Source organism: Pelmatolapia mariae, linkage group LG18, assembly GCF_036321145.2.
Source record: "Pelmatolapia mariae isolate MD_Pm_ZW linkage group LG18, Pm_UMD_F_2, whole genome shotgun sequence".
NCBI classification, from domain to species: domain Eukaryota; kingdom Metazoa; phylum Chordata; class Actinopteri; order Cichliformes; family Cichlidae; genus Pelmatolapia; species Pelmatolapia mariae.
This window is the reverse complement of record NC_086243.1, coordinates 8,516,864-8,541,124: the sequence shown is the minus strand read 5'-3', so window position 1 is coordinate 8,541,124 and position 24,261 is coordinate 8,516,864. Positions and strand designations below refer to the sequence as shown.

Sequence of the window (24,261 nt, the reverse complement as noted above, 5' to 3'; positions counted from 1 at the left end):
AGGTGGCTTAGGGGTAGCAATGGTCACCAGTCTTTTTAACATACCAATGGTGCTAATCTGAGGTGGCAGAAGTCCAGATACCTCTGTTAAAAAGTGCTCTGGTAAAAGTTAAAGTACTGATTTGACTTCTTTACTCAAGTAAAAGTGAAAAGTACAGGCTCTGAAATGTACTTAAAGTAAAGTAGCTCTTTGGAGGACATTTCTATACCAGCTATTTTTGTGCAAAGCTAACTGAGCTATAGTAATATAATAAAATGACAGTAGCACATGACAATGCAGTCTTTATTATATAATTTCTGATCTAAAATTTATTTCTAATGAATGTATTAAACTTGAATCAAGTATGCAGAACATGAACATAGAAAAAGAAGAAGTTTATTTTGTGTTACCTACAGTGTAGAGGGTGACTTTTCCTCTAAACAAGAAAATGTGTACAGTCAGGGGTTAAAGTGGATTCTGCACATGGGGAAACACCAAAATCCACTGTAGAGGCTCAGTGTGGGGAAAAGAATGAGAACTCACAATAATTTCTTCTGTGAGCTCCAGCAGATTTTCTCAGTGTACGGACTGCTCTTTGTGGATGTACGCAACTGAATTCCACAGGATGTTACATGTTACACATACATAAAGCATGTACAAGGATAGATAACACTAAATACTTCAAATGTCCGAGAGAAGAGGACTATTCTTCAGTCCAAATGTTTTCCTCCTCCTGAGATCAGCAACTAAATTTTTAAACACATGCAGTGTCACTGGTAGTTATCTTTTCATCAAATACCTACTTTACCTCTTGTTTTCCAGATGTGAACGTTAATAATGTACACAGCTACTTAGAATGGATGTCTTTTACAGTCCCGCATTATTTCCGTAAAGAGACGTGCAACACAAATTTGTCGATTAAAGTCAACATTACAACCCACAGCCGATTCTCTGTCTTATTTCCGTTGTTCTCTGTCTGATTACAGATCCAGCTGATGTTGGAGCATTTCATCCTCACAATGAATCACTGGACATTTTTGTGCTAACATAATAGGTTCATTGTACCACAGCTCTCACAGGAAGTCTGACTGAAGTCTGACTGAGATAAGCCATGTCTCCGTAATTCTCTGATATATTGTATCATTTATGTCTCCTGACAGTCTGAGGGAGTCTAAATCTTTTGTGTTTATATTCTCTTAGCCCCCATTTTTATTTTCATTAATGGTATTATAAATTTGTTGGTGGCTGACCGTATCCAGTTTCAATTTAAACGTTTCTATTCTTTGACAAATCTGCCGCCTAATTCGCTGTCCAGAAAATCGTCTCCTTAAAAAAACAAAAAACAAACAAAAAAAAGTTATCGCTGTTTTGCAATAACTCCTCCGGTCCGTTAGGGGGAGTAGAGGCAGTATGAGCTGTGCGCAGCCGGATGTTGACAGGCTCTCTGCTGTGTTTGAGCTGTAACTGTTACCGCTATCACGTTTCTCGTAGTCTCCACATCTAGAACTTTCCTGTCACTCCAGAAACACAGTGTACATCCACAGAAGCAGATGGCAACCGAACGGTAAGTTCATCCAAATCTATCAATGAACTGTTCTTATAGCAGCAGACATTTCTTTTCTTTCAGTTATTTAACGCTAACTTGCTTTTTTGTTGCTTTTAGCAGCTTCCCCGATAGCTTCATTGACGAAGATCCACAGAAAGCTCTGCAGGTAAAACACTAGCCTCAGCTAGCCACAAACAAGTTTGTGCGATGCACGGTGGCTCTTGCAGGATGTCCATTTAACTTTAAATTCAGTGGACTTACTCTAGAAAGGAAATTGAGTAATACCCGTGGTGTTTGTGTTTCTGATATTACCAACAAGCTAGCGAAGTTAGCCAACATGTTTGCTAGCCCTATTTAGTTATGAATAAAAGTAATCCCAGAATCGCTTCATTATCATATCAAACTGTCACCTGTTTCTTTAATACCATTAAGAATTAAATATGTCTCATGCGTGAGGAGGTATTACTACATAACGTTAGCTCGAAATAGTCTGCTTGCTGGATACTAGCCCTGTCATCCTGACATGAAGTTGGTGTCAACTGTCAACAGACTAAACCAGTGAAGTTTATTTCTGCTGTTTTAAAAGACTCTGGTGAATCTGCGGTTATTTATGTGACTAACCGGGGCAGTATTATGAAAATCATTACAGTTTGGTTTGCAGGAATAACACAGATTCAAATAGATTTACAGAGAACTGCTTGTTCTATAACGATATCCGACTATGAAAGTGAAAGTTGCAGATGCATAACAGCGCTACTTTCGATTTAAGCATTTTTCTAGAAGTTTCTTTCCTGCCACAATTCTTGAAGCTGAAAACACGATTTTAAGCCCTTTATACAATAATAGCAACCTCGTTATTATTTTCAGGAGCTTAACGAGGCCTTACAAGGAGACTCAGACAACGCTGAGTGGTTTTGTCAGCGTGCCTATGCCCACATACTGCTCAAGAACTACAGCTGTAAGTCTGCACAGCACATGTGGAAACAGACCACACTAATAGCATTTTTGATGTATTATAAAGTGCATGAACATTATGTGAGCATTACAAATACCTGTTGTTTAGCTTTTGAGGTTTTACATTGCATGTGACTCAGCCTGGATATATGCACTACATAAAGAAACATAGTAATTTTTTTATTTTTGTTTTGTGTCCACAGGTGCTGCTGATGACGCTAAGAAAGCACAACAGCTAAAACCCAGCCTCTCCCTTGCTTTCATGCGCACAGGGTATGGACTGTGAAATGCACGCCTTTACATAGCAGTTTTCTAGCCTGACTGACCACTCATAGGGCCAAATTTACTAAAAGGGGCAAAATGGCAAGTGAGCACAATCCCCAAATAGTGCTCGCAGGTGTGGTTAGTTTTATAAGCAATGTACAAATATACTTTACACTACAAGAAAAGCTTAAAAAACACTGTGGGTCTTCCTCACATCCATGGCCAATTCAGAATAACCAACCTAACCCACAGGGGTCCACCCTGGCATGCAGATGTTTAGCTCAGTTTAGACTGCACTTCATTCACTGTTTGATATGTTCATCTCACCACTTAAAAAAAAAAAGGTAAATTAACAAAAAAAACAATTAAAACATATAGTTTAATTGATTAAAAAATGATCCCTTCTGACACAAACGCACAGCCAGCTTTATTGACAAGATGGGATGAAACCTGCTGTATATGGCTCATGTTTCTGATGTCATCTGACGGTTGTCACAAAACGTCTTTCAGCTCAGTGATTTCAATTCTGAAGGCCTTTTGTTCAGTGCTCCCCCCACACCCCAAACCTGACCTCTAACTTAAAGGAAAATTTTGAAAACCTGTCCTTGTCCATCAAACAAACTTCAGTTAGAGCTTTGTTTTGACACACAAATCACCAAGGTCCTACTGTCATGCTTTTTCACATTCTTCATTTCAAGCGGGCCTCGGAGGAGTCATCCTGGCCTTCGTCTCATCACGTTTGAACTATTGTAATCCACTCTACTCGGGTCTCAGACAAAATTCAGTCACCCGCCTTCATCTCATTCAAAACAAATTCACAGAGACAAGACAAAGTGATTTAAAGTTGAGCTGATCTGAAGCTTTTATTAAAGTTTTATTTGTTGTTACTTTTAAAACCTTGCATGGGCTCATCCTACCCGCACTGTAAATTTAGTTGGTTGGTATTAATTGAGCGACTGGCTGCGTTTGTCGGGTCAGACCATTCTAACTGTTCCCTCAATACCCTCATTACATAGGTGTTTGAGTGTTTTCTGTTACCATAGCAACTGAGGTTAGCAAACTCAGTACTTTGAAATCACTACTCCATACTTTTCATAGTAAATTTATTTTTACTGCCCCTTTATTTCTTTTTGTTGTGTTTATTCACCTGTTATTCACACAGCATGTTCAGATTTTATGCCTTGTTTTCATTTGTTGCCTCTTTGTTTTTATATATTTATCATGTTTTGTAAAGCAATTTGTAACTATATTTTATATATTTTTTTCTTTATTGTTCTTATTACGTGGTCACAATATAAATTTGGTGTGGTTGCATTATGTAAAACTTAACGTTTTACGCCTTGCAATGTAAGAATTGTCAGAAACGTTTAAAGTTATACTAGTAAAAAGTCTGATTTCTGCGCTTCCTCAGAAGTTAATCCACAAAAACTACCAAAACATTTTGCTTTAACACGGTAAATCATACAGATGTTGTTTGTCAGATGAAGCTGCGTTTATTTTTCCAAGATTGTCTGATCTAAGTTCATGTGGCATGTTTTTCTCGCCCAACTGCAGAATAGCCGAATATCACCTGAACAACTATGAGTCAGCGCATGCAGCCTTCACTCAGGGACACCAACTGGATGGTGAGTGCAGCTCATTTTGGCCTCAAGTGCAGGTTCCTTAATTCCACTGTGTACCAACTACTGTTCGCAGCAGTGTCCTGTCCACTTTGCTCTCCTCATTGTTTTCATGGCTAAATTTTTTTTTTTTTTTTTACGACTTACACGGTGACGACCACCTTAACCAAAGGCATTATGTTTTTGGACATTTTACATCCGTGCGTCACATTCTGGAGAACAAACCTCTTTTTCTTTTCTTTTTTTTTTTCTTTCCTCGTATTTGGCACAGATGTTCACTTGGTCTTATGGATGAACTGCATAGGTTTTGTTCATCTGAGGTCAAGGTTACTGTAATCTTACCATAACAGCAGAATTATTTTGCGGTTTGTGACAGACAGTTATGAAACTGTGACAGTTTCATACAGATAAAATAACAAAGTGATGACATTCTGTATTCAAATGGTCAAGTCTGAGCAGACTTGGATGTAGACTGTAATTCACTGATGTGGTCAAACTCCCCGTTCTCCATTCAGTTCTTACATTAGAAAAGCCTGTGTGTTCTTCACATGTGTGTAGTTGGTGCTTGGGTAGTTCAACATATTTGCAGATGCATTGCTCCAAATCTTTGCATGTCGTTACCACATGGAGAGCAGTGGAATAGTTGGAAACCATTAGCATTAACAGGCAAGCACAGTAAATCAAATGAAAACCCACCATGAGAACTGTATTAGTGCTACGTATTAGTACTGTGAATGGCGTCTGATGGTTGTCCTTAACACACAGTACTGGGCTTTTTTTTTTTTTTTCTTCTTTTTTCAGTCTCAGGGGCTTCTAGACCAATACACCATCTTAAAGAGGTGTACATACAGGAGGTGACTACACAGACCACAGACAGTCAGTGTCAGTGACATTCAGTAACTTAAAGCCATGGCTGGTGAAATAACTGCTGGCAACATGAGGTGGCTTGTCCTGTGTTAAACTATTCTCAACTTTAAGGCAACAGATCGAATAACAAAGGATACCGTTGATGGACATATGACAGATTAGTAATATATTTAGGGGTTACCTTGACGACCAGTACCTGGAATGACTGCTAGTGACCAACCGTCAGCTACAAGGCATACTTGGCAGGCCAAACATTTCCTGTTTGGATCCTCCTTTAGAAGTCTTAAAGCAAGTGTACTTCACTGTCATGTTGTGTACTTCACTGTCACGTTGTGTACTTCACTGTCACGTTGTGGCCTTCTCAGGTTTGTCTTTTTTAAATCTAAATCTAACATGTCCTCAGAGTTGTGGTGTATTTTTTCCAAATTCCAGTATTGCAATAATCCCACTAACACTGTTCCAAAAGAGTGCTTGAACATTTTGGGAATTGGATCGGCTGCACATTATTTTACAAGTATTTTCCCAGTACTTGGTGACAAATGTATAACAGGACTATATATTTAGCTGTCTCTCATTTTATGAATGAACTCCATGCCTTCAGTTGGACTTCATATGAAAAAAAAATTAAATTATGCTAAACTCAGTCGCCAGTCGGCCACTATTGATTTAGCTGGTCACCCCACGCTAGTAAAGTCTTTACATGGGAAGGAATGTTCCAGAAAAATTAAACTTCTCCGGCATACAGTCAGTTAACTATAGCTGGCCTGCATAGTGTGAATAAAGTGATACTAAAGCATTAATGTTAGTTAGGCTTCAGTAGTGTTTGATAAGCACATTGTACAGAAATATTTCCTTGCAGTACAAGCTGTCATTGTGCTTCTCTCAGGTGAAATTATGGAGCATTGACTGATTAGGGTTTTAATGGCAGTTTGGCAAGTTGCCCGAGTGTCTTCAAGGAGCAGTTAGTGAATTTGTTTTTAGAAGTAAATCAGTGGGAGATGAAGAAAGACTTAAAATAATGCACAGTTAAAAACAAACAAAAAACAAACAAACATTGCTGTGATGCAAGAACTTTATTTTCCCCACACCTTCTTTGGGCATGTACAGTGTTTTGGACATCTGCTTACCAAGTCAGATTATGAGTGATTTCCTGATTTAGATGAAATGCCTTGAAATGAATACCTTTGAGTTGCAGTGTTTACTTAGTGTTAAACATTTAAGAGTGTTTATTCTTTTTTTGCAGATTCTGACAAAACCTTTGAGGTCTGGATCAAGCGGTGTGAGGAGATGATGGGAAGTAAGTAGTACTGTGCAAGTCTTGATCCAGCCATTGTTTGCAATAGCTCATCAGGCTTTCTGAAAGTCTTTCAAAGTTTCTCTTTGGACATTGGCTACTTTTTCACTCATTTTCAGTCCACTCCTTGTACCTAACAATTTTCAGAAGAATCAGGTTTTATTCTTTCAAGCTAACACTTGACCAGTGAATCTTTTACACATGCAAAATGCATCTAAATCAAGGGATGAAGCAGTGATATATCTACACATAACAGACAGCTTGGCAAAGAGCAGTTTTAACCCCACAGCCAATTAAGGCTGATGGGGTTTGTCGTCACCCCGGTGGGCGGGTGGCATGAGCACCCAAGATTGTCAACACGATAACTCGAGAACGAGGCAATATAGGATTTTCAAATTGATATTATAGGTGCGTCTTCTAAGAGGCTGAGGGGTAGCACTGGTCACTGCAAGTATTTTTAATTGTCTGTAGGCACTTTGCCATTAGGACTCTGTAACAAAAACACATTCTATTTCCATTTCTTTAGTTGAATCTTCAGAAAATGCCAATGATAACACAGTCTGACATTTTCACACTAACAAGGTGAATCCCGAAGAGCTGTTGTCAGAAAACTTGTCATCGTGTGCACAGTGTGTTTTGTGTGTTTGACCAAAAACGGATAAGATAAAAAGTATCAAAATGTGCTGTTCTGAAGAAATAGGAAAATAGGTCTGGTGGACTGATTAGAATTTTTGATTCAAATCATTTTCAGTATGTACAGCAGTCAGTGCTGCAGAACTGCAGTCATGTTGAATATCTGGAAATCTGCTTAATATTCATATAATTATGAACACAGAAAATTACTATTGGATGTCGAGCCCCCATGCAGTAACATCTGGAAAGCATTTGATTGACAACAGCTTCATTGTATAGCATGACACACTGTCAATGCAGTAAAAGCATGCCTGGATAGAAAAACACACAGTGGAACACTGTCAGTCATGGATTGGCCTCCCCAGAGCCCAAACCTCAACATTACTGACTTACAGAAATGACAAAAAAAAAACAAGGCTGTGCTGAAGAATAAAGCTGCCTTTTTCAGTGAAGGTTTCCACGTTTCAGTGAATGGTTGGACCTATTTGTAGCAAAATATAAAGAAATTATAGGGGGCTCAAGACTTTTGCACAACGCTGTAGTTTTATGGAACTTTGACCAGTAATAATGCATCTGAAGTTGTGGGGGGGAAAAATCTGTGTTATAACACCCTAATGTAAGTAAACAAAATTGCCTGGGGTACTTTTAGTTCAAACAAGCTTCAGACTTGCAAACTTTAACTTGTGCAGTATATCCTATTTACTGCCTGCCATCAAACGCGCAGCTAAATGGCACAGTCAGGGAGCAGATCAGCCCATCTGATCAAACAAATGAGCACGCACACATCCATGGATCTACAGTATGCGCTCACAGTGGTGGAGGCTGAGCTGCTTAGTCCAATAAAAGATGCATGCCATGTCTGCGTGGTGTGTTTCTGTTTGCTGCTGATGCCTGGGCCCTCTGGATCATCTCAAGTAAACAAGAGCATGAGTTTTGACAAACACGCTTCACACCCGCGTGCATACGTACTCCCAGGAGCGCGTGATTCATCAGAGTTAACGTTACTGATGTTTGAAAGGCCCCGATGAGACCCAGCCTCCTTGATAAGCCGGCTTGCAGACAGCATACACACACACTCTTACTGCTCACACCGGGAACAGCCTCTTTTTTTTTCTTTCTTTTTTTTCCTGGTGACTGTGTTTACTGCGAGCAAACACACACAGCACCTGGTTATTCCATCACATGTGGCACCCCGCATGCATCAGAACACACAGTCGCACACAAGCAGCCCCCCCTCCTTGTCACTTCAAGCTCGACCTCATTAAGACAACATTAACACGCCTCCTATCATCTCATCTATCTATGTAATGAAGTCTGTGAATAATGTATGACAGCATGCTGGTAAATGGTGTTTGGGCTCGCTCGGGCTCACAGGGCTTTTAATGGGCGTGGCTGGACCAGTAAACAAACTGGTGGAGAGGCTCAGAGAGTGTATGTGTGTGTCTGTTTATGTTGTGTTGTGCCTATTGTCCGTTATTCACCTATAGATACATTTAAAATTGGCACTGGAACCTCTGTTCTTATCCAGTAATCTAATAGTCATGTTTTAACAGAGATCAGTGAAGCCAGTTATGGGTGTATTAAATGTTTCGAGCTGAAAGCCCACCTTTTTCCTTTTTTTCACCTACAGATGAGACACAAAACAACAACGTCAACACGGTGAGTTTCTCTTTGAGGCCACCTGGGGGCATTGTTGCTCTCAGCATCAGCACGGCTTTGTCCACGCTTTGGCTTCAAACAAGGAAGCCATACTAAGCTTCTTTTGTTGTTGTTATGGCTTTTTTTTTTCACCCCCCCCTCCTCATTCCTGTGCTTTTTTGTCTCATCCATTTGCTTTCCCACCACGTCCTCCTCTCTAATTGTCATCTCGTCTCGTGGGCTGAATGACCCAGCAGACACCAGCGGCTCCACCTGTGAAGTAAGTGCACAAATGTAAATACGCCCTATCTGGTATTGCTGTTTATTTATTATACAGAGTTAATATTCAACCGAGCCTCAGTGCTTCAAAGCAGCCCCTTTCTTTATAAAAATGTAAATCCCATGTACACAGAAAATATATGTTAATGAAGATGGCTGCTTTTTAAAATTATTATTATGCATGAAATCTCCATTTTTGTCGCAATAAGTGGATTAAGGGGTCAAATTCAAATAAGTCTTCCTGTGCCGTTAATTCTTGTGTTTTTAATCGTTCTTCTTTCAGGCACGACTGGTACCAAACAGAATCGCAAGTCATTGTCACAGTGATGGTGAAAAATGTACCCAAGGATGGCGTGCATGTCAGCTTCATGGAAAAGGAGGTATAAACACACACTAGAATGCTGTGTTGAGTCTCTGTTTGCTCTGTGTGTGGAGCAGAGATGGGTTAGCTCTTGGGTGTTTCCTCAGGGGGGCCCATTAGATGGGTCTCATACACACACACACACACACACACACACACACACACACACACACACACACACACACACACACACACACACACACACTCCCCATGGACCCAACTATGCCTCCAGTGGTGCCTTGTTAACATTGCCCCCAAAGTACAGATCTAAGAACAATTTACCCTCCCCAGCTTCTCCAACCTCCTAATTGTCTATAGATGGAAGGCATAACTGATCTAGGATCAGCTGCAGAACCCTCTAGGGACAACCTCCCTTTCTTACTCTTTCTTACTCTTTTCCTTTCTGCCTTTTGCCTTCTTTCCCTCTCTCCGAGGGGTAACTGTGGGGCACCCCAGGGAACAGCTTTGTCTTTCCTAATAGAATAACAAACTGAGTTTACCCCATTTCAAAAGAAATTGTTCACTCGCTTCGAATCACACAGTCACTTGTTAAGCTCCTTCCGTGGTGCAAACTACAGATAAGTTCATATATTTTTTACTAGGTCAGTATATACAAAAGAAATTAAAGATGAAAGGCGGCGGTTCCATTTATTTTCCCTGGTGACTGCTTTTGCAGAAGCTGTATACCTACAGACAGCGCAGGAATTCAACTTGAAATGAATATTAAGGCTTTGATAGTTTTGTGGAATTGCCCAAAAGCAACTTGAGCTAACTTTCGAAGCTTTTATCCCCAGTGAACTATTTTTTTTTCTTTTTTCCTCATTTATTATGGGTCCAAAATCAGAAAAGTCCACTTTTAGTGAAGCGTTAGGTTGCAGATTACAGTTGAATACACTGCTGGGGCAGTGTGCTGTTGATTCGAAAGGAATGAAATACAAGACTGCATGAGTGTCACATTTGCCAAGTGATGAGCATGTTAGAAGTGTGAGGGTTTTGGCCATAGCTGAAGCCCTGTCCCTCTAAAACAACAAACCGCCCACCTACCCTGCCCGAGTGAGTGACAGGCCGTTAGGAGCTGTCTGACGCCCCCTCGTCACTGGTCACTGCGTGGCTGAGGGGGACAGGTTGAGGATACTACTGGCCGTCACACCAGCCACATCAGATGATCATTCTCATGGACACTCTGACACCTTCGACCCCCCCCTCCCTCCTTATCTCTTTTTTCTAAGGATCGCTGTGCCATAAAAATCTGTATACTGATGCAACAATTCCAACTTGCAGATGGTTCCATATTTATTTATTATTTATACTTTGTGGATATGGTCCTACCTTTAAAACCATGTCATATGTGTATATTTCACAAATTGTTTACTACCAAAGTTAATGCCAGTATATAAGGGGAAATAACTTACATCTTTTGTGTGTGATGCCTTCAGATGTCTGCCACAATACAGCTGCCGTCAGGGGATAACTACAACCTCAACCTCCACCTCCTGCACCCTGTTGTCCCCCAACAGAGCAGCTTCAAGATCCTCACCACTAAGGTATGACTTTAACTTTAGCTAGCGGAGTTAATGTGCTGTAAAAAAAATCTTTAACTGTTTCCCCCTTGGACACCTACTTAGTTTGGAAAATACAAACAGATTTACCCCCTGAGTGGTTTCTGTCACATTTCAAGCCTGACTTCAGAACATAATGATTGCGTGTGATCAGAATTTGGTGAGGGTGATCTCTAACTAGGGCTACCCTTGGGAAAACCCAATGGTCAACAAACCATGTCTTTGTTGATATTTAATGAGGTGGCAAAACTCGTCATTAAGGGTACGAGAACAGTCATCAAGGGTCAAATATCATCTTTGTGGGGGGGAAACACTTAAAATTCCCACCATTGTTTTTAACAGTAGCAGCTGTGCATAGTTACATCGAGCATGATTTTAGTGTTTTGACAGGTTTAAAAGACTTTTTAAATTTTCTTTTTTTTTTTATCAAGACTGATTCATGAAGCAGAACCAGACCACACGTATCAGACCTGCAGTTGTGTTAAGGGTCCATTGTTCTCTAAAATGTACTTTGAAAATATTGAGACGTGTGTATTCTGCTTGCTTTTTGTCCAGTCTGGGGTCACAGTGACCCCGGCTGACCAACACTCAAAGAGCTGAGATGATAAATGGCCTCATACGGGGTGATGATGTGCTTGCCAGGATACAGTTTATCATTGCCAGGTCATTTCTGGAATCTTTTTGAAGTTTTAAAAAGGTGTATTCAAGCCACGGAGAATTCAGGAAATACTTTGAGATGCTTTCTGTACACAGCAGACTCGGCTTTGGCAGGAAATAAGTCTGTGTGCCACTTTACAATTTTTTTTAGTAGCAAAAACACAAACAAACGAGGACGAAACAACATTTTTAGGTCATAGAAACACTTACGCTGAGTTTTTGAAAGTCAACGAAAAGTCATTGAATTTTACTCGGAATCATTGGGAGCACTGTGTTTATCCCTGCCATGCCAATAGTTCCTCTCAACAATAAAGCGGCAGACTATCAAACATGTCGGGGGACGCGTTTTATGCCGCTGTAAAGGGAATAGGATGTAGTAATGCTGCACGCTGTAGAAATGTGGTTACTGCTCTGAAGTGCAGATGCATCGGATGGCGTGTTGGTTTCTGTGGATTCAGACTTTTCTTTATTAAAAAGAAAAGATAATGAAGCGGGTGTCAGATGGCAGTAAAAAGGCAACGAGGAAAAGCGTGCTAATGCGAGTTTAAGCAGCTTAGTGAAATTGTGACCGATCATTACTTTGGTTACCACTCTGAGATCAACATCTTAATCTCTCCAGTGATTTAAAGCAGTATAAAGTAGACTGTCGCTACCTATAATTCCTTAATGCTGGTAAAGCTCACTGCAGCTGGAGCAGAAATGAGAAAATCCACTCTGGCTGTATACAGTGCGGCTCCTGCGGACACGTTAGTGCAGTTCATCTGTGCAGCTAACAGGAGATTCACACATATGCACAAATCCTCACTCCTACACACACACGGCTGTACGCGCGGAGTTCCTCAACCCTTTTCTAAGGTGATTATGGACCTAATGAGTAGGAAGGGCACTTTTTACTATAGACTAATTAGTGTATATTATAGAAGATGTGGGTTAATGAGTGTGCTGGCTGAGTGTGTGCTGATTCAGGGTTTAGACCCCTGTCAGGCTTTAGCCTGCAGATCAAAAGACAGCCTTCTGTGTGAGTTGTTTTGATTGGTTGGTTGTGTTTTTTTTCTTCATCATTAAGGAGGGGATTTGGTTTTTTTTAGGGCATTGATCATTCCGGTCTTGTCAATACAGAACTCCATCAAGCTTTGCTCTTTTCTCTTGACTCTTGTTTAAGAAGCATCTGTAGATGCTGCCTTTTTCAAGTTATTTGGTTTAAAGAAATCAGCTCCTCAGAATGTAATTTATACTAAAGAAATGATAGAACTATACGAGTTTCTGGGCTGAATATTGAAGCTCAACAGTTTGAGGTTTTTTTTTACCCAGCCAGTTAGAGTTGAGTTTCTCATTTTTTGATCAGTTTTCCTGACTTTTAGATTTAACATGTGAGTCTTACATATTTGAAAAGTCAGTAAATATGTGATATTGAAATGACTCTCATCGTTTACTTACCAAAGTTAGACTCGACATGGAGAAAAAGTTTATCGCCTATAGTTGATAAAATTATAATCTTCCGAAGTATTCCATCTGCAGGTAGCTGACCTTTATGGGAAATGAAAAAGAGATGAACAAAATGTACCGAAGCCACCTACAGAAGCAGAGAGCGATGGAATGAAAATGGTATTTATGCAGATGATTAGAATACTAAAGATGAGTCTACTCATCGGCGTTATATAAATGTCTTATCAGCAGACAGAACAGCACTGATGAAGCGTGTTGTGATTTATTTATTTTTTCTTCCCCCAAATACAATTATCATTAAGTTTGCATTCAGGCTTGATGAACACACTCCACAACAACCCCGCCTCTTGTTTGTTTGATGCAAAGTACTGGGCTTTGCTCAGGTCTTGGTCTTGCCTCTGTGCTATGTTTAGCTACGTCAGCTAACTGTGAGGATTTTGAACGCAAACATGTCTGTTGCAAATTGCATGACCTGAACAAAGTGAACGCTAAGAGACGTGTAAACCTGCGTTAAGATGTCTTTCATTTAACAGCCTTTTCTTAAATGGAGTTTGCGTACTTAAAAAGCCTGCTTTTTAAGACCTTCTCTAATGAAAATCAAGTCTGTGACCTTGGTGATGCGTCTATACTTTTAGTGAGTGATTTATGGGTGTGCTAGCCTCACTTTCCTGCTCTCACACACACTCGTGCAGTGAAGCCAACAACAGAAAGGTAAAATGAAATATTAATCAAGTTGATGAAAACACATCGACGATAAACAAGATGAAAAATAAATAAGAAGAAAATAACACACTTTTTTTCCTGGTCAAAGAGAAAAGGAAAAACAAAGAAACTGTTTGGATTGCAGGCGTGAAATACATCCACACTGTCAAACCCTGTGCTGTTAGCTTCCTGATGCTGTGTTAGCTCGGCTGTTTAAAAACCGGCGCACTGAACATCAGCTTGTTCTTAGAATATCTGATATTGCTTTTTGGTCCAGCGTCGGACAGATAGCCGATCCAAGTATAGGATTGGAGCGTCTGTGGTCTATGTACACTCAAGAAGGTAAAAGTGGGACTTCACCTGGTAAAACGGTGTCACCTGTTGAGATTAACCTACCTCACTCCCATGATGTATAATCCAGTTCTCTGTGAACAGGACTAAGCTGCAAAGCAATTCTGATATAAGTGGCACAACTACAGTGATAAATTTTCCATTTTAGAGGCCCAGCAAAAGAAAAACAAAAAATAAAACCCAGCAAACAAAATCACTGGAAAAGGAGCGACTCAGAATTTGATCGATAATGTTATAAGTAATATTCGGAAAGTGTGAAATGTTCAAGAGATGCTCTGACCCAGGCGTCTGACCATCGTCAGTTTGTCTCTTTTCAAACTCTGTCAAATCCTCACCCTCGCCCATTTTTCCTGCTTCTAACACATCAACTCTGACTATTAAATGTTCACTTGCTCCCTAATATATCCCACTCACTAACAGGTGCCACGATGAAGAGATTATCTGTGTTATTCACTTGAGCTGTCAGTGGTCATAATGTTATGCCTGATCAGCGTATACCCAGAGTGCTGTGAGCATCCAGGTATCTTGTGGAGGAGGCTTGGAGACGTTCTCCAGCATATACAGAGGCGGCGTCTTCTAATGTGTTCAAGTGAATCTTTTAAACAGATCAGCTTGATGCACACAGCTCATTTCTTCAGCCCCCAGTTGTTTTTATCTGTTAGAGCAATACTTATATATAAATATATATATATCACAAGCAAAAACAAATCAAAAAAAGGTTTGTCTCACAAGATTTAGTATTGTATAAACATCTCAAAAATCTTTAAGCAAGCTGAGCCAGAGCGCACCTGAAAGCAATGAGGGGAGTTATTTAAGTTTACTTTGCAGCAAGGCCACAGGGGGAATGAAAGGGCAATATACGACGGTGGGTGCTGGAATTACATACTGTATGGTGTCAAAGAAGCAAAAAGCATAGAAATGGAGCACCGCATAACCTGTATGTCTCTCTCTATATATGTGACGTCTGTATTGTGAGCATTATATCCACTGGCTCCACTGTGTCGAATAGAAGCTGACCTGCACAGAAACTGCCCCCTTTCAAAAAAAAAAAAAACCACACTTCCTCTTACTCGCTTTCTCACTTTTCCATGGCAACAGCAGACACTGCATACCAGAGGTGCACGTGGGTTGCAGCTTAAACAAGGGCTCAGTCTTAGAGACACCGCAGCTGAAGATGGTCTTAGACTCCCTCTCCACCCACTGTTACTGTCTTTTTTTATTTTTAGGCCTTTTTTCCCTTTATCCTCATTTACCTCCTTTTTCTTTTGCTAATTTTTTTATGGCTCTCTCACAGACAAACACACCTTCTGTCGTTCTCTCCGTGTGTGTGTGTGTGTGTGTGTGTGTGTGTGTGTGGATAGAAACACAAACACCGCCCTTCAGGATAACAAGAGAGGGTGTTCTCAAACCTTCCTCCTGTCCCACAAAGACCCAACTGTTCCCTGGTCCAGTAGGCTCCTCAGGCACACACGGCCCCCTTCCCCATGCACACATCACTCCAACAGTATAAGCCCTCATTGGCGATTCAGACGTTTAAAATGGCATACGAACTCCTAACTCTTTATAAACTGGATGTGTGCGAGCCCATGCGCATGACAGCGTGAGAAACCCCCTGAAATACTGAGCAGCTTTCTCGATGCATGTCTCATTTAAATATTTTGGAGCCGTTTCGTCTTTTGAAGCCAGGAAGCCACTGGGGGGATAAAAACATTCAAATGAACAACGGCATCAGCAAATCAAGTTTCTCCAGATTGGCATGCATCCCTAATGAGCGTTTAAAAAAGAAGAAAAAAAAAAACTGCATTTCCCTCAGAGCTGTTGACTCACAACAATGTTGGTCGGTCTGTCTGTGTCTGTAACAGGCTGCCCTGCACTCTGTGCTCCACAGTGTTTACGCTTCATCTCCCCGCTGTCTTTAAAGACAACTTAGCAGGGGGAATCTAAGCTGGGTGTGTACGCGTACACACACACACACACACACACACACTCACTCTGGTACAATGACAGAGGCTGAACAGTAATCTTTCAACACACTTGTGCCATTTAAAGGAACTATTTGAAGTGTGCACGTGTGCGCGCGTGTCATCTCTAGCACATTATCGTCAGTGCGACCTCGTCCTGTCCTCCATCACGGCAAACATTCCAACCGCAGGGGTCACCGCGACAACGGGGAGCCAATTACACACCAGTGTGTTTGATCAGAACAGACGGCTGACGCGCACACGTGGGCGTGCACGCAAACACGCCGAGCGGTATCGGAATGAGTGCTCGCTCCTTCGTTCAGCTCGAAACTCATCTCTTTTGGGCGAACGGCTAAAGTGGCGTCTCCCCTCTTTAATTTGCACGCCTGTCAACGTCGAAGAACGTTTATGTGTATTTCATTTGTGTCCTTTTTAGCCGAGCTTGTTTCAAAATCCGCAGGCATCTGGGGAAAAAGAGGGAGAAGATGCCGGGCCCCCTAGCAGGAAGGGGGGGGGAGCGACGATGGCTACAAACACATGTGACAAGCGACATGGGACCTCAGTGCCCCTCTGTAAATAGCATGTGTGCGTCTGTGTAGCACAGTATTGTATAGTCCAGCCTCTGGGGTCCTGTGGGTGGTGGCCCCTGATTGTGGCTCTGCTGTCACATCCCTTTACAAGCCTGTCATACACACAGAAACACACACAGAGAAACACACACACTGCGCCTGGCCTGCCATGTCCCTTAAAAGCTAGGAAACGCAGATGTGGCAGCAGATTAATGTTGTATGTCCTAGGAGCACACACAGAAACACACACACACACAGTGTCAATTCGATGCACATTGCTACAAAAATATTATGTCTGGTAATTCCAAGTTAATACATTTAATTCTCTCAGCCTTTGATCCTTTGCCTTCACTGTTGTTTAGGAAAACTTAGAACTTTATAGGTTTGTAATTTAATGACAGATAGAATTCGATTACTGTATTTTTGACACTGCTCCTTCATTGGATTGCACAAAAAACATCACATGATTTAAAAAAAAAAAAAAAAAGATGAAGACGTCTCTAAATAGACTACAAGTTGTTTTGAGTCACTAGTGCTGCTACAAAAGCGGTGTTAGGCTGAACACCAGTTATTGGTGATTTGAACTAACGGTCTGATGCGCGCACGAGTCTTCAAAGCATCACGAGACCACTAACGGAGCTCAAAAGGCATCTACGCCCCAGACTGCAGGTGGATCTGTCAAAAACAAGTGTTTAATATGCCGTGGGGAGCTTTCGCAAAACCTAACTGATCGGCAAGCTTCAATAAATAACCGTAGAAACGTCTCCGGGATCATTTAAAAATTCTTTACGTTGCATTTTGGCCATCTGTTCATGTTTTTGAGGAAATTATGTATGACTGGTAGATCTTAAATTACTGCATTTCCAGTGAACTGGAGCTGATGTCTGTGTGCGTGTGTGTGTGCGCAGCCTTATGCAGACAAAAAGCTGTAGCACTCAGCATGCTTTAGTGTTGCAGTGTGGAGGGAAAGTTCATGGTTCTCCACCCGAGAATGATCTAGAATGCAAACACAAGCTAATTTGATGAGTGCATCATCCAGCTTTTACAGTGCGTGAAGTTTCCGCTCGGTGTTGGAAGTGAAGCTCGCTAAATTGAAGTTTTTAAACAAAAATGCACACTGGATAACTATAGCTATGCTTTCTAAACGCAAACCTTTTTGGATGCTCAGAAAATTGATGACAGTCCCTTTATTTGTTAAAGCTGAAAGTCTGTGATTGGTGTACAGAAGCAAAAATGCAAAAACTGCATGTTGGCTCAAACATGTGTGGAACCACATTGAAAGTTCTTTTCTGTGGAGGTCTTGCTTATTTAAGCAATGCAATGACAAAATACATTTTACATGTATTATTAAGGCAGCAGACAATTCAAAATATGACACAGTTTCTCGTTTTTGATCTTTTAAGATGTTTTCTGTGTGCGGTTTTTAATTAAACTTGGGCTTTTAAATAATTAGCAAATGACTGCATTCTGTCTTTATTTTCTATTTCACACAGCATCACAGCGGCTGTGATTTTTGAGAGAATCAGATATCTCCCAGCACAGCTCTTCATGTTCCTACTGATAAGTTGATTAAGAGTTACATGCCAACCCGAGGATTAAGCTGCTCCACAGATGGTTGCGTAACATGCGCGAGATGAGGGGCGAGACACAATGAGCAATTTGCATACGCCGAAAACAATGCACGTTTTCAGGCTGCCTCACTTCACTTGGAAGATGTTCAAACTGTTGCAATTCTTTGCAGTGACAAAAAGTGAAGAAAGCAACAAAACAGAATCGGCGCTTGAATTGTGCGTCAATATTAAATTGTCATTTTTTTCCAAAAGAAATTGTGGGATGCGAGCCTCTTTTTAATTCTTAGAAACTTTCTGACAGGCACTTCTTTTGAAGCATGCCAGCTTTTGTGTGTGTGCGAGTACCTGGGGGTGAGTAGACGGTGTACTAGAAATTAAGAATTCTCCCTTTTCGCACAATCCGACCGGTCTGCTTAAAACGGCAATGAATTATTCCAGCAGTAACCTGTATTCTCAGGGGACACCTTGTGGTTTTTTTTTTGGGGGGGGGGGGGGTTTAAGCTGTTCAGCCCTTTGCAGCTGAGCCCAAAAGTTAATTTCGGACACTGCACAGATGCCTCGCCGTGTGCACAAGGCCCTTTGTGGAGCAGAAAGCGCTGACACACACCAAAGCGATCTATCAGTGTAAAGCCACTCGCACTAGCTCATCACCTCGGCGGAGAAGCTAGCAGCGATCATACTGTCTCATTTCCCTCAATCTGCTCCCCTCGCTCACACCTCACTCCGTGTCAGTCAGCCTCCCTGCCTCCCCGTCCCTAACCTCGTCTACCTCTTGCTTCCCGTCTCCTCTCTTGGCACCCTCATAAATGAATAATCACATCGCCTAGCAGAGCAGAAATGTTCCTTAATTGCGCCGACATCACCAGCTCTGTCTTTCACATGCACACATATCAAACACACGCACCATTAATGGGTGAAAGTGGACTCTGTGTGTGTGTGGAAGGTTTGTGGGAGGCGGGGGGACGCATGGAGCTGCTGCTCGCGTGTCTTGCTGCTATGTGCCCTGTCAGTGTGGCTCAGTGTTAAAAGCATGTGTCCATGTCCTCTCTCCCCTCATTGTTTTCTTCCTCTACCATGTTCTCCCGGTGTAATGATTCGGATCAGATGCTGCTGTGTGGAATTAGGATCTCCCGCCCTCCTCCCCCTCACGCTCCGTCTCTCACACTGGCCCCTCTGGCTGACAGGCATCTCGTTAGTGCAGTATGTCTGTCAGTGAGGTTTGAGATTGAGCTGTGCCCCCGCATATCCCTGATGTGTCTCTCTCTCCCGCTCACACACACACACACACACACAAAGTTGACGGCGGCTCTGAACAAGCCGGTCTCTCCGGCCTCAATAATGATCTGATGTCCCGTACTTTTAAGCTGTCACTTTAGTGGAAGAGTTATTTTCGTGCTACGCACCAAAGACAACATTTTTTTTCCTTTCTTTTTGCTTCTTTTTAAGAATCGTTAACTCCCTTTTTCTCCTCTCATGTCTTCCTCCTCTTCTCCTCCGTCAGGTGGAGATCAAGATGAAGAAGACGGAAGCCGTCAGATGGGAGAAGCTGGAGGGAGAAGGACACGAGTCCAGCGTCAAACACTTCAATCCAAGTCAGTCCGCAGCTTCGACATTTGCCCTCTTCCACCCCACCTCCCACCACCACCACCACCACCAGACTGTTCTCCTGTCTCTCTCCTTTTCTCCCTTCTTATTTCTCCCTCTCTCTGCAAAGATCAATATAAGCTCCTGTGTTTGTCTGTTCTGCACTAAAATGAGAGTGGGCAGTCGAGCCCTGCTAGAGTCTTTCATTAGTCTGACGGCGAAAGTAGGCAGTGAGAGGGAAAGGTATGACAGCAGAATATGACTCAGTATTTTAGCCCACACATTCCTATTACTGACAGGATTAATTACTTATGTAAGTGTGTGTTTGAAGGGGGAGTAAAAGTTAAGTGGGGAGCCAAACTATGATGTTTTTTTTCCCTCCAGCTCATTCTCTAGGACATCTTGTTTATTAGCGCTTGCTTTTAAATTGGACTGTGGTTTCATTTAAACATCATATTTGACATTTTATTTTTATGGCACGGCATCTCAGTTTGTCCACACTTGGCCTGAATCTGTCTGCTGTGCATTTTGCTGCTGTATTTATGTAAATCTGCATCTGGATTACATTTCCTGCTCTCCCCCCCCATCCCGCCATCTCTTGTTGGGATTATGGTGGGTGTATTGCATCCAGAAAAATATAGAAATCAAATCACAATGGGATTCTTCGCCATCTAAGTCGGAAGATTCGGTGGCAAGGAGAGTGAAATTGGTTACGAGCTGACAGTTGAGTCTGTGCGCTGTGATTGGATGATAAAAGTCAGCGTATTTAATTAAAAATGTTAATGAACATTTGAAGTGTTTTCACAAAAGCAGTGAGCTCTTTTTATTTTGGGCTCTGATGGAATTCAAAGATTTCTCCTCAATGACTCTGCGTTCTTTCTTCATCAGACCAGTATCCCACATCGTCCCACTACACCCGCAAGTGGGACAAGTTGGTGGTGGAGATAAACGAGGAGGAGAAAAATGAGCAGGTGGAGGGAGACGCGGCACTCAACAAGCTCTTCCAGCAGATCTACTCAGATGGTTCAGACGAGGTCAAACGAGCCATGAACAAATCCTTTGTGAGTATTATGTTTAACTTGCGTTACGCATGTTTCACACTGAAAGCAGTCGTACACGTGCTCGTTCGCAAAAACGATCTCTTCTCAGTTCTAAAAGGAAAGGTTTCATTTTCCTTCCTCACCGCCTCCATCGTAGAATCGGTGTATTGGTGTCTGCCTAGATGGCCACCTTTTATTTGAAGTGGACTCTGAGACGCATAACAGAGGTCAATAAGTTTAATCTTTGTAACCTGAGCAGCCCACGTCTGGCCCTTCCTGTTTCATTTTTAAATCAGTTACACTTTTAACCTAAATCGATCCAATCTGTTAGCTGCTGCCACAGGACATCATATTTACAGGCTTTTGCAGTCTAATGTGTTACGTTTGCACACATTAATACAGGTAAAAACCTGTATTAATGTGTGCTGTTATTTGCATAATTTAATGATAATTTATTATTTTGAATCAGAATTGAAGTCATGAAGAGAACAGAAAAACATTTATTTTTTTGCACTTTTCTTTCTTTTAATTAAAAAAAGCTTATTTTAAACACTTCCCACTGACCGACAACAACAGAGCTCTGGTCTCTGGAAGCAGTTGAAGGAAATTAAGAGTTTATGCTAGCTCACAGCTCTGGGACGGCTTAAGTAACCCAGACTAGATGTAAAGTTGGCCAATTAGCAAATAACATATCAGGTCTTTTGAAGAAAAAAAAAAATCGGTTGAATATTTCAATGTTGTTGCTGTAGATCCTCAACCGATCATTTGGCATTACTGGGGTATTGTTTCTGTTTTTAAAGAAAGCCAGTGATTTACCACATTGGTTCCCCCAGTCCGTGTATAGACTCGCTCAGCTCTGTTAGGTTTTGGAAAGACAATGGCCCAAAATTGTAATTGGCAGGTCAGATGTTTGGCCCCCAAAAAAAAGCAAAATCATTAATTGGAACTGACCAAGACAATTATAAATTTGACTTTTGGCCCCTCAAATAAACCTTTGTTGTTGACTGTTAGTTTTCTAGCATGCTTAATTGACAGCAACCCACAGACTTACACAAACATCTAATTGCAGCAACAATTATCAGAATAAGTTCCAGATTAAAAAAAATGCTCTCATTTTCTTTAGTTAAAGCTTTAGCGGTGCTATGAAAACGCAAAGCTCCATCAGTAATTATTTACACAATTCTCATTATATTGAGTGAACACACACACACACACACACACACACACAGGGTTGATTGATTCAGCAGGAACAGATTGTCTCGTTAATGAGCGTGTATTAAAGTGTAATGAAGGAAGTGTGTATGATTGCAGCCAAATGTTGATGGATGAAGGCGTGGATGGGCATTCATTAACGATATGATCTCATGATGCTGGAGAAAAAAGTATTTACTGTCATTTCCAGCATACAGCCTGAAGCCAGCGGTGCTTCGGTGTGATCAGTTGTCATTTCTGCATTTAGCTTAAACATCTTAAACACGAGTTCTTGTTACAAAACATCAGGACAATGAAAAGTTAAACGGTTACCAGTCACCTTGTACTTCAGCTCTGCTGCGGTGGACTTACCTGAGGCTCACTAGCAGAGAGAAAGTGTTGCATAACTGCTACTGAAAACCTGTGACTTCTCCTCTTTGTGCAGATGGAGTCAGCTGGTACGGTCCTGACCACCAACTGGGGAGATGTAGCCAACAGGAAAGTGGACGTGAAACCGCCCGATGATGCAGAGTATAAGAAGTTCTGAGCATCCCCTATTTCTCCATCACTCCCCCTCCCCCACCTCAGTTCATCATCTTTCTTGACATCTGTCCACCTGAGTTACACCGGGATTCGTCGTCGTCGCCCTGCAGCCTGCATGGCTGGCCACTGCTTCGCCTCTTCTTCCTGTTTGTCACTAAGTGCAGGGAGCCAAGCATTCCCACCATCACCCAAGCAAACTACATATGGCCTCTTCTCTGCAATATATGTTCGGTTAATTAAGATGATCTGTTGAAAGGATTGATCAACATTACCTGATTTCTTTTAAAGGCCAATGAACTCAAAAGGGAACTGAGATCGGGCTTAAAATTGACGCGCTTCACTTCAACTTCCCCCTGCCCCTCCTAATCACTCACAGCCTTTATATTTGGGAGCCTTCTATGACTTTGCAATATTAGTACTTGTATAAAAAAGTTGCTAAAACATATGTGAACACTACCTTTAAACCAACTGATTGTGTTTCACAGATCATGCTTTTTTTGTTTTCCTCCTCTTTTTTGCGCTCTGTAAAAACAGCAGTCCTCTGCAAAACAACTTATCTGGAAAGTGTGCGACATGTCTGGCTCGCCACCGGTCTCTCTCTCTGTGGGATTCAAGCTTCGGTGTAAATAAAAGATTTGGCTCACAAACTTTGCCCCGTGTTTTATGGTTTCTTGTCTCCCGGAAACCGTTTTCGAGCAGCTCGGAAAAGTCTCGCTCAAACACAAAAACGGCAATACATTACAACAGGGATCCGTGCTCTGTGATTATGTGCTGGGAGCGATGAAATGTGGTATTACTGATATGAGCGCAGGCAGTTGAGATACGGTTGACAGCTTGAGGATATGGTTTATGTATTGCGGGTTTCGATTGGTATCGAGTGGAGGAGCTCGGAGCTGTTTGGCCAGCAGGTGAGGATGCGGCCCTGAGGTGGAGCGGTGATTTACAGAGGGGAGATGTGAGGGGAGCGGGCGCCTCCCCTGTCCTCCTATCGCATATATGCGGCAGCCGAAACTGTGAGGGGGCGTCCTGCCGAGGCAAGAGAGCATTAATATGGATCAGCCTCCTAACCACATCATCAAGCCTCTCACACTGAGTTAAGTGTTAAATTCATCACACATCGTTTCATCTCTCGTGACGATCAAACGCCCATTTGTGACTCTGGATGGAACTCTTAGCTTTGTAACACTTTTTTACACACACACACACACACACACTAACACACTCCTTCGCTATCCCTGACACACACACAAATACACCGCCCCCATCCTTACCCCCTACCCCCGCCCGAGGCAGCTCCGTGACATCAAAAGGAGCTAAGCGCTTTGCATCGTGGGTAAGATCTGGGAGCGTGACGGCTACAGAGTCTTTAGTCTCATTAAAGAGTTCTAGAGCTGCAACTCTCACATTAAAGAACTCTGGAAACTTCTTTCTGCTCATCCCTTTGGAGCAGCTGCCAGACGTGACACTTCTCAAAACTGTTTTTGAGCGGAAAAGAGAAGAGAGGGTGATCCCGAGTAAACTCGCCGATGTGAACGCTGTGTATTTACAAACGGGCTAGAAAGTCATTTGGTCAATTAGAGAAGGAAGAGAGGAGGACGCCTTTAATGTTTACTTAAAAAAAAAAAAAAGTTTATTCAGTGATATTGCACTTTG

The 24,261-nt window shown here is 41.8% G+C and overlaps 1 protein-coding gene across 3 annotated transcripts; it reads left to right on the top strand.

Moving 5' to 3' along the window:
• Positions 1 to 1,414: 1,414 nt before the first annotated feature.
• Positions 1,415 to 23,256, top strand: sugt1 (SGT1 homolog, MIS12 kinetochore complex assembly cochaperone). 3 transcript variants are annotated; one of them, XM_063461564.1, is made up of 13 exons: positions 1,415 to 1,543; positions 1,643 to 1,691; positions 2,393 to 2,483; positions 2,683 to 2,752; positions 4,298 to 4,368; positions 6,473 to 6,526; positions 8,787 to 8,815; positions 9,052 to 9,074; positions 9,357 to 9,453; positions 10,871 to 10,978; positions 19,752 to 19,842; positions 20,723 to 20,895; positions 22,511 to 23,256. In XM_063461564.1, the coding sequence occupies exons 1-13, from the start codon at positions 1,530 to 1,532 to the stop codon at positions 22,610 to 22,612; spliced, it is 972 nt and encodes a 323-aa protein (XP_063317634.1). In that variant the 5' UTR covers positions 1,415 to 1,529; the 3' UTR covers positions 22,613 to 23,256. The 3 variants fall into 3 exon arrangements, with proteins under 3 accessions (XP_063317634.1, XP_063317633.1, XP_063317635.1); XM_063461563.1 differs by having other exon boundaries at positions 9,049 to 9,074; XM_063461565.2 differs by having other exon boundaries at positions 1,420 to 1,543; positions 1,646 to 1,691; positions 9,049 to 9,074.
• Positions 23,257 to 24,261: the final 1,005 nt, after the last annotated feature.

Bases quoted from the DNA above. Each gene is read 5' to 3' on its own strand.
- sugt1 (XM_063461563.1), top strand. The intron at 2,753-4,297 runs GTATGGACTGTG...GCCCAACTGCAG, and splicing joins CTTGCTTTCATGCGCACAGG to AATAGCCGAATATCACCTGA. The intron at 6,527-8,786 runs GTAAGTAGTACT...TTTCACCTACAG, and splicing joins GTGTGAGGAGATGATGGGAA to ATGAGACACAAAACAACAAC.